Source organism: Scomber japonicus, chromosome 11, assembly GCF_027409825.1.
Source record: "Scomber japonicus isolate fScoJap1 chromosome 11, fScoJap1.pri, whole genome shotgun sequence".
NCBI lineage: Eukaryota > Metazoa > Chordata > Actinopteri > Scombriformes > Scombridae > Scomber > Scomber japonicus.
In genome coordinates, this window is record NC_070588.1 from 1,774,639 (window position 1) to 1,784,638 (window position 10,000).

The 10,000-nt window shown below is 40.3% G+C and overlaps 1 protein-coding gene across 1 annotated transcript in view; it reads right to left on the reverse strand.

The window, feature by feature from the left end:
- Window positions 1-8,383, reverse strand: part of pde9aa (phosphodiesterase 9aa) — a 40,690-nt gene extending 32,307 nt beyond the window's left edge. The window contains exons 1-2 of the mRNA XM_053328882.1: window positions 8,251-8,383; window positions 10-80 (exon numbers count right to left, since the gene is read on the reverse strand). Coding sequence (XP_053184857.1) covers window positions 10-80; window positions 8,251-8,313 — 134 coding nt within the window. The 5' untranslated portion in view covers window positions 8,314-8,383. The remainder of the gene's footprint in view (window positions 1-9; window positions 81-8,250) is intronic.
- Window positions 8,384-10,000: the final 1,617 nt, after the last annotated feature.

Below are 10,000 nucleotides of genomic sequence, written 5' to 3' on the forward strand. Positions count from 1 at the left end.
GTGTGTTACCTTGGCACACCGAGCGCTGTACAGAACAGCTCTTTAATGTCACACGAGCTGCAGAATCTACTGAACACCACCTGAGGGAGAAAACACACAAACACGACAACATGACAAAGCTTTAAAAACACCATAAACATTTCTCTCAGCGTGACTTCCCCTAACGTGACTCACACTTTACAAAAAGAGAAATAAAATGCATCTGATACAACAAACACAAGTCAAACACCGAGCAACTGATTGTGCCGTTTGCAAAAACACTACTCCATCTCAGCACTGCGTGCGCATGCCGGCAGTCACCGCGGTCCTCGTATCTTTAATTTCACGATATCCACACAAACTACACATCAAATAAAAGCTGAGACTTCACTGATTCCAGCAGTTTAACCATCCCGTTACTGTCCGATCAAAACTCACGGAGTAAACCGTCAAAGAGAAATCCAAACAAACTTCCCATTGTAAATGAACTAGGTTACTAATGATGTCATACCTTCGCTGTTTTTATGGTTAAAAGTTGAGTCTGGTCGCATAATATTCCCAGTAGCAGCTACTCCAATGTCTCTGGATCATTTTGAGTCAATTCAAGCCAGTTTCCATTTATTTACATGGCATGAGGGATGAAGAGCAGATAGCTGCCTCGTCGTCCTCAATACAATTTTGGTTATGTTATGTTTGCATTTACAGTCAAGCCCGAAATTATTCATACCCCTGGCAAATTTTGACTTAAAGTTACTTTTATTCAACCAGCAAGTTGTTTTTTGACCGGAAGTGACACAGGCGTCTCCAAGAAGATAAAAAGACGATGTACAAAAGGCATCATTGTGGTAAAAAAAATATTTCAGTCAGCTTTTATTTACATTTGAACAAAAAGTGACTGTATATGCAAGAGAAAAAATGCCTAAGTCACTTTTTATTTGTTAGGAAATTGATTATAGGTCTTTTTCTTTTTGCATACTTGTTCACACATCTGGTTGAATGTACTGTTACAATATCAATAAAAAATACCAATGTTATTAATAAAAAATGTGTTTTTTCTTGTTTCCCAAAAACATTGAAATATGACTTAGACAATTATGCTATGAGGCTAACGATAGGCAAATGTGCAAATTTGACTTGTATTTATTTTTTTTTTAAACTTCAAAAATCAGCATTAAAACATGTTTTCTTCATATTCTATAAAACGTTCTCCTGTTCCATAAAATAGTGATGGTGAATGTCTTTAATTAAATATATTAATGACTGATAGACAGATATAATCTATATGATCAACCAGCTCAACAGGTTATCGATCCATAGTTTCTGACATGTTTTAAATAGTTTCTTGTAGCTTTATATGAGATTTTGAATTCATGCTGTGTATGAGCTTCTTCTCCAATTAAAGTTAAACCTCATTCATTTACTTTGGATCATTTTATTCAGCAAAGTTTCCAAAAAACTTGACAAACTGCTGCGATCAGACACATGAATCATGTTTAAGAGTCTCTCCTGGTCCCAGCTCTCATTTTAAATCACTTAATGTCATTTAGGTATATTTAATCTGACTGTCAGCTATTTATTCATTTATTTATTTATTTAATCACATTTCAACGGTGATGCTGAAATCTGTCTGAAGCTGTGATGGAAATACTTCAGTTACACTTCAGGTCAAAGACGCTGCTGAAAGAAAAGAGGTTTTTGCTCCATTTGTACCTTTGTCACATAAAATAGAAAGAATGAGTGTTTATGTCTCCAACAGACCAGGAGAAGTTGATTCATGCTTTCATCTCCAGTAGACTCGACTACTGTAACGCTCTTCTGACTGGACTCCCACAAAAAAGCATTAAACAGCTGCAGCTCATTCAGAACGCTGCAGCTCGAGTTTGAACCAGAACAAAGACATCAGAGCACATTACTCCAGTTCTACAGTTCTTACACTGGCTCCCAGTCAGTTCTAAAGTCTTTACACTGGCTCCCAGTCAGTTCTAAAGTCTTTACACTGGCTCCCAGTCAGTTCTAAAGTCTTTACACTGGCTCCCAGTCAGTTCTAAGTCTTTACACTGGCTCCCAGTCAGTTCTAAAGTCTTTACACTGGCTCCCAGTCAGTTCTAAAGTCTTTACACTGGCTCCCAGTCAGTTCTAAAGTCTTTACACTGGCTCCCAGTCAGTTCTAAAGTCTTTACACTGGCTCCCAGTCAGTTCTAAAGTCTTTACACTGGCTCCCAGTCAGTTCTAAAGTCTTTACACTGGCTCCCAGTCAGTTCTAAAGTCTTTACACTGGCTCCCAGTCAGCTCTAAAGTCTTTACACTGGTTCCCAGTCAGTTCTAAGTCTTTACACTGGCTCCCAGTCAGTTCTAAAGTCTTACACTGGCTCCCAGTCAGCTATAGAATAGATTTTAAATATATGAAATCATGTAAACGATGCATGAATAAGCATCAAAAACAAACTGGATGTCCTAATTAGCGTTCCAAATATTTTAAAACTTTACTTGGCTGGCTCCCAGTCAGCTAGAGAATAGATTTTAAAGTTCTGCTACTGGTCTACAAATCACTGAATGGTTTAGGTCCAGAATACATGAATGACATGTTAGTAGAATATAAACCCAGTAGAGCTCTGAGATCTACTGACTCAGGTCAGATAGTCGAGCCCAGAGCTCTGAGATCTACTGACTCAGGTCAGATAGTTGAGCCCAGAGCTCTGAGATCTACTGACTCAGGTCAGATAGTTGAGCCCAGAGTTCAAACTAAACATGATGAAGCAGCTTTTACACAACTGGAACAAACTAGCAGCAGAACTGAAATCATGTTTAAATCCAGGTTAAAAACATTTCTCTTCTCCTGAGCTTATGATTGAGCTCTTTTAAAGCACTTTACATTTTAATCTTTCATTTGTACTCTATGTCCTTTTAATGATTTTAAAGCAAATCATTAAAAAAGGAGCCAAACAGCAAAGTAATGATGAACTCTGAACGCCCTGGATGAATGAATGAATGAATTAATTAATTAAATGAGTTAAAGACTCTCCAGGATGATTAAAAAAGCAGTTTGTGTTTTATTGTTGGCCCCAGAATAAATTCACGCTCTTATTCTGAAATGCTGTGACTGATTTCAATAACAAACCCATCGACTTTGCTTCTGCTGCGTCTCCCGCGACGACGGCGACGACAACGACGACGACTATTATGCAAATGTTTAGGACGCCATATTCAGACCCGAGCAACAAAAGAGAAAAAAGGAAACAATGAAAGCTGCAGACAAAGAAGAGCTCACGACTTTGTCATCGTAACGCTGCTGCTGTAGTTTTAATGTATGAAAAGTGGAGCTGAATATGCAACAATAAATAAAGAGTATGGCTTTAATTACAGCTGATAAACATTAATAAGCGTTAATTCATATCCAGCTCGTTGACTATTCATCGTTTCAATATGTAACTCAAAATGTTCTAAACCAGGGGGGTCAAACTCATTTTTATTAAAGGGCCACATACAACCCAATTTGATCTCATGTGGGCCGGATCATTAAAAAGATGGAAGGAAGGAAGGAAGGAAGGAAGGAAGGAAGGAAGGAAATAAGAAGGGAAGGAAGGAAAGACAGGCAGACAGAAGGAAGGAAGGAAAGAAGGAAGGAAGGAAGGAAGGAAGGAAGACAGAAAGGACGGAATTTTGCTAGCAGTAAAGAAGAGAGCATTAGACGTGCTTGTAGGAGCTTTCAGTTGAGTTTTGATGTTCCACATCTAGTTTTCCAGTCCAAGAGGATTGTGTGCGTCCATTTGTCCTGTAAGTAGGTTTCAGTTTGATATTGTGAAACATAATTAGAGTGAAAGTAGTAAATAGAGAGTTAATGTGGTAAACCTTTAAGCTAATATTTGTTAACTAATTACCCCCTTTTGTTGTATTATGAGGACGTTTTACCTAAGTGTGGTCTTTTCTGTTATATATCATTGTACATTTTAGAAACTACACACCTCCAAGTATTTCACTTGGTGTTAAACATCCTGACTTTTATTGTGAAATTATATTCTGTTTGTTTGAATGAGCTTTCAGAAATAAACTTTGACTTGTTAAACATAAAAAAAAAAAAAGGAAATGATGAAAAATGGAAGTTTCTGTTTCCTGTTCCCCCCACCTCTGGCAGAAATAAAGAACTCTCTTTGCACTCCACGGTCTGGTTATTGAGACTAGGCATGGGCCGGTATGAGATTCTGGCGGTATGATAACCATAAGCAAACATATCACGGTTTCACTGTATGGCAGTATGGTGATTCCAGCTCTAAAATGTTCCTAAAAGGAAGAAAAATAAAGACAGACATGTTAATTTAACCTGAATCTGTAATGACAGTGTGAGGGGTCGTGATACTCTACGCTGCAGCTGCTCCACCTGAGGGCTTTCTGACCAGCACTTCCTGTCTTTGACCAGACCAGCACTTCCTGTCTTTGACCAGCACTTCCTGTCTTTGACCAGACCAGCACTTCCTGTCTTTGACCAGACCAGCACTTCCTGTCTTTGACCAGACAGAAAAGTGAGGGTCTCTTCCTTTTCCTAAACAGAGATTAAGCTCGTCCTCCTGTTGTCCTCGAGTCAAGGAAGGAAGGGAAGGAAGGAGGAAGGAAGGAAGGAAGGAAGGAAAGAAAAAAGGAAGGGAGGGAGGAAGGAAAGGAGGAAGGAAGGAAGGAGGGAAGGAAGTTAGGAGGGAGGGAAGGAAAGAAAAAGAAGGAATGAAAGGAGGGAGGGAGGAAGGTAGGAAGGAAAGGAGGAAGGAAGGAGGGAAGGAAGGAGGGAGGGAGGAAGAAAAGGAAGGGAGGAAGGAAAGAAGGAAAGAAGGAAGGGAAGGAGGGAGGAAGGTAGGAAGGAAAGGAGGAAGGAAGGAGGGAAGGAAGGAGGGAGGGAGGAAGAAAAGGAAGGGAGGAAGGAAAGGAGGGAGGGAGGAAGGGAGGAAGGAGGAAAGTTAGGAGGGAGGGAGGAAGAAAAGGAAGGACGGAAGAAAAGAAGGAAGGATGGAAGGGAGGAAGAAGAAAGGAAAAGAAGGACCAGCACTTCCTGTCTTTGACCAGACTCATACCTGAGGAACGGTATGACAGAACATTTGGCGGTTTCGGTTATCGTGGCTTTTTCAAATCGCGGTTTACCTTGAACACGGTTATCATCCCATGCCTCGCTGAGACCCACCAGAGCCCTGACCGGACTCTCCACAGCAATCCGTACTATCCCACCACCCACACCCCAACACTACTTTTCAACCACTGTATATATATATATATAAAGTATTTTACTAAATATTATTGTAAAGCAGTAATTTTATTTTTTAGTTACAGTTCTTTGACGTCGTGATTTTGCAGCATTTTGTTAATTCCATGCACATTTCTTACAGTGTGTGTGGAACTCTATAATAGACTTGTTTTTTACAGTGTAGTTGTGCCAGTGTTTGCACTTCCTGCTGAATCTGCAGAGCTCCAAAACTAGCGGCTGTGACAGGAAGGTGTAACCTGCACACATTTCAGTCTGTTTCCTTCCAGTTATTTCTAATATTCATGAGCCTCGTAACGTCAATAAGATCCAGAGTGAAAAAAGAAAAGATCGAGAGGTTGCTTCTTTAATCTATATGATAAGTGAACACAGACATACACACACTCACACAAACACACACAGAAACACACACACACACACACACACACACACACACACACACACACACACACACACAAGGACACACACACACACACACACACAGAAACACACACAGACCCTTCCAGTATTAAACACAAAGCCAAAAACACTAAATGTCTCCTTGTGTGTGTGTGTGTGTGTGTGTGTGTGTGTGTGTGTGTGTGTGTGTGTGTGTTTTAATAGACTTATAGATTTATGTGTGCTGCTCCAAAGTGTGGAGAGTATTTAGAGGTCAGAGCCTGAGTTACTCTTCAACCTCAGAGGATCAGTGGAGCAGAAACAACTCCCATTCATTTATTGTTCAAACAAACCTGAGATTATTGAGCCTGTACGGACTGTAAATAGTCACCAATTGACACACACACTCACTCAGCAGGTCATATATCTCACTCACAAACACACGAGCTCCTATCACTTTAAATCCACTGTGACATTTCAACTGAAGGTTTTGTGTCATTCAACTCAATTTACTGTGAATTATAAACAACAAGCAGCCATTCAAAGGCTCTCAGTGACCATTCAAACCACCTCCAGTGTCTCTGCTTTGGATTTTCATTCAGTCGGATGAATTAAATCTGATGAGTTTTGTGTTGAGCGTGATCTGAAGTATGCACGATGAACTTATTCTACGTTCCTGTGATGTTTTTAACCCTTAAACAGGCAACGTGCCTTCCTGTCGTCCTCCCGGGTCAAATTCACCCCTTCTGTTTTGACTGTTCCTTCTTTCCTCCCTTACTTCCTTCCTTTTTTTCCAACCCTTCCTTCCTTCCTTTCTTCTATCCTTCCTTCCTCCCTTCCTTCCTTCCTTCCCTTCCTTCATCCCTCCTTTCCTTCCTTCTTTACTCCTTTCCTTCCTTCCTTTCCTCCCTCCTTTCCTTCCTTCTTTACTCCTTTCCTTCCTACCTTCCTTCCTCCCTCCCACCTTCCTTTCCTTCCTTCTTCCTCCCTTCCTTCCCTTCCTTCCTCCCTCCTTTCCTTCCTTCTTTACTCCTTTCCTTCCTTTCCTTCCTTCTTCCTCCCTTCCTTCCCTTCCTTCATCCCTCCTTTCCTTCCTTCTTTACTCCTTTCCTTCCTTCCTTCCTTCCTCCCTCCCACCTTCCTTTCCTTCCTTCTTCCTCCCTTCCTTCCCTTCCTCCCTCCTTTCCTTCCTTCTTTACTCCTTTCCTTCCTACCTTCCTTCCTTTCCTTCCTTCTTCCTCCCTTCCTTCCCTTCCTTCCTCCCTCCTTTCCTTCCTTCTTTACTCCTTTCCTTCCTTTCCTTCCTTCTTCCTCCCTTCCTTCCCTTCCTTCTTTACTCCTTTCCTTCCTTCCTTCCTTCCTTCCTTCCTTACTTTAGGTGCAAATGACATAACTAGTAAGGACTTTAAGGGTTAATGAAATAAAGTCTTTCCTCTAGTGGAGCCCAGGCAGCTACTAAGAGCTACTGATGCCAAACACAGAGCTGCAAATAACTATTATTTGATTTTCTTAGTATCAATGAATGAGCCGATCATGTTCTCAGTTAATGGTTAGTGTCAGAAGATGAGTGAAATATGCACATGATCACTTCTTGCAGCCCGATGTGACGTCTTCAGATGTCTACTTTTGTCACATTTACAACAAATCTAAAAGAAATGCAGTTTGTTGTCTCGTACGACACAGAAAAGCTTCAAATCCTCAAAGTTGAGAAGCTGAATACAACAAATATTTGTCTTATTGCTTCAAAAACGACTAAAAAGACTCATATTTATATATTTATAGCCTCAACAGAGCAATTTAAAAGCCTTCAAGAAACTTTATCTCATTCTTTAGTTGTCTTATTTCATGAACTGTTGCATTAAGCAGCGATTTTATACACTTTAAAGTTTCATCATCATGTTATTTCACCTCCTGTGTTACACTTACTTACACATAAACCAATCCAACATTCAATATTAACAATACTGATATTGATTATTGTAATTAAGGCTGAAACTTAACATTATTTTCATTATCTACTGATCATTTTTAGTCTATAAAACGTCTTCAGATATCTTGATTTGTTCGGCAGAGAGTCCAAAACTCAACGATATTCACTTTGCAATGATATAAAATACAGAAAAAGAGAAAATGATCACATGTGAGAATCTGTCATCAGAAGATTGTTTGCTTGAAAAAAGATAAATGATTAGAACTGAAGCTGAATAAATGGATCATTTGACTGATTGTTTTATAGCTTTAACCTTCTGTTTAATAAAGAGTCTGTAGAACCTGATAATGTAATAATTCCCTAATAATGTAATTTTAAAACAACCTCATAACTCAATAAAACATTTTAATATTATTATTAAAATATTGGGAAATTATTACATTATTAGATTCTGCAGAAATAAGGTTAATCCAATAATGTAATAATGTATTACATCATAGCTACTGAGATTATTACATTATTGGGAAATTCACTTTATTACATTATCAGGTTCTACAGAGTCTCTTTCATCAGGCTAATTATTTTAAAGGTTTATTATTTATAATGTCTTGTTTAACCCCCCCCCCCCCCCCACTCACTTCAACATTTACTAACTTTAACCCCCTTTCTCTGCTGAGTGATACATCTGTGTGTTTTATCATATTGAACAGTGCAGACAGACCTTCTGGATCCTGCCGTCCACGTCCAGGTAGATGACCCGGTAGGAGGAGGAAGCTGAGCCCATGTTCCTCTCTCTCTCTCCCCGGTCCTCAGCAACCTGCAGCGGTGAGAGCAGAGTCAGCGGACCGACACCTCGCCACCGCTCTGCCCGCCTGTGGTGCCTCCGTCCCCCGCTGCGTCTCCTTCTGTCAGCCGGCTCTCTAACAGCAGCTCATAAAGCCCCGCCTCCTCTCTCTGCTGCGCGCGCTCCTCTAATAGGTTGCACGCACGCGCTCTCCTCTCTGTCACTCACACGTACACACACTAACAAACATACTCACACACACACAAAGTCACACACACACAGACACACTCTCACACAAACACACACACACACAAACACACACAGACACACACACAAGGAGATATTTAGTGTTTTTGGCTTTGTGTTTAATACTGGAAGGGTCTGTGTGTGTGTGTGTGTGTGTGTTTGTGTGAGAGTGAGTGTGTGTGTGTGTATGTGTGAGAGTGTGTGTGTGTGTGTGTGTGTGTGTGTTTGTGTGAGAGTGTGTGTTTGTGTGACAGTGAGTGTGTGTTTGTGTGAGTTTGTGTGTGTGTGTGTCCCACTCTCTGCGACTCATTTCTATCCATTTTAAACAGATTATAAATGTTCTCTGTGTGAGAACCTTAAAGAATCAACTCACTCATTCACTCCTTTTATAAGCAAACTCAGATTTAAGACACCGAGAGGTCGCTATACACCGACACATTTACACATTTATTACATCACTATTTACTGCTGCTGAGTGTGTAAATGTATTTAAGTATGAATCACAATGCATCCAACACTTATTGAGATATTTCAGTTTGGACCAAAGTGGTGGACAGACTCGACATATGTTTACATTAGGTCTGTCAAACGATTAATCTTTTTAATTGAGATTAATCGCAGAGTTTCCATAGTTAATCACGATTAATGGCGTTTTGAATGTCATGTTTAAAATCCTGTTATTTTCCATTTGAAGGCAGTTTTAAGCCCATAATGTAAAGCATTTCTTACCAGAGTGTCTTAACTGGGAATCAATCACGGCTCTGCTGCGACTCCCACACTCCAAAATGGTCCTTTGGTGGAGCTGAGGCTGGCTTGGCTGCACCTGGGTGTTTAGCGTGGAGGTGCTAACTCAAACTCCACGTACTCCGGTGGTAGTTAAACTCCGTTTGACACAGGTTGCATTTTACTTTTGACTTGTCAACTGAAGCGTCTGGAAGTGTTTTAAAGTTAAACAAGCCGTTCAAAAGTCCAGTAGCTCTCTTACTTTCCATCAGCGCGGTAGGTTTACTGCAGGAGGCCACTTCAAAGCATAGCGCTACAGCTAGAGGAGCCGTCTACGGGGGAGTAGAAGGGACAAAAAGGCTTGCAACAATAAAATGCCATTAATAAATTAACGTGTTATGGATTGCATTAATCTAATCGCGATTAACGCGTTAACGCTGACAGCCCTAGTTTATATTAAATGTCAGAAGATGAGTGAAATATTTGACGTCTTCAGATGATGATTCAGTTTAAAATTTCAAATCCTCAAAGTTGAGAAGCTGAATACAACAAATATTGCCTCTTTTCATCCTTTCTCCTTTCCTTCCTCCCTTCCTCCTTCCTTCCTTTCGTCCTTCCTTCTTTCCTCCCTCCTTCCTTCCTTCCTTCCTTCCTTCCTTCTCTCTTATATTCCTTCCTCATTTCCTCCTCCTTTCCTCCTCATTTCCTTCCTCCCTTC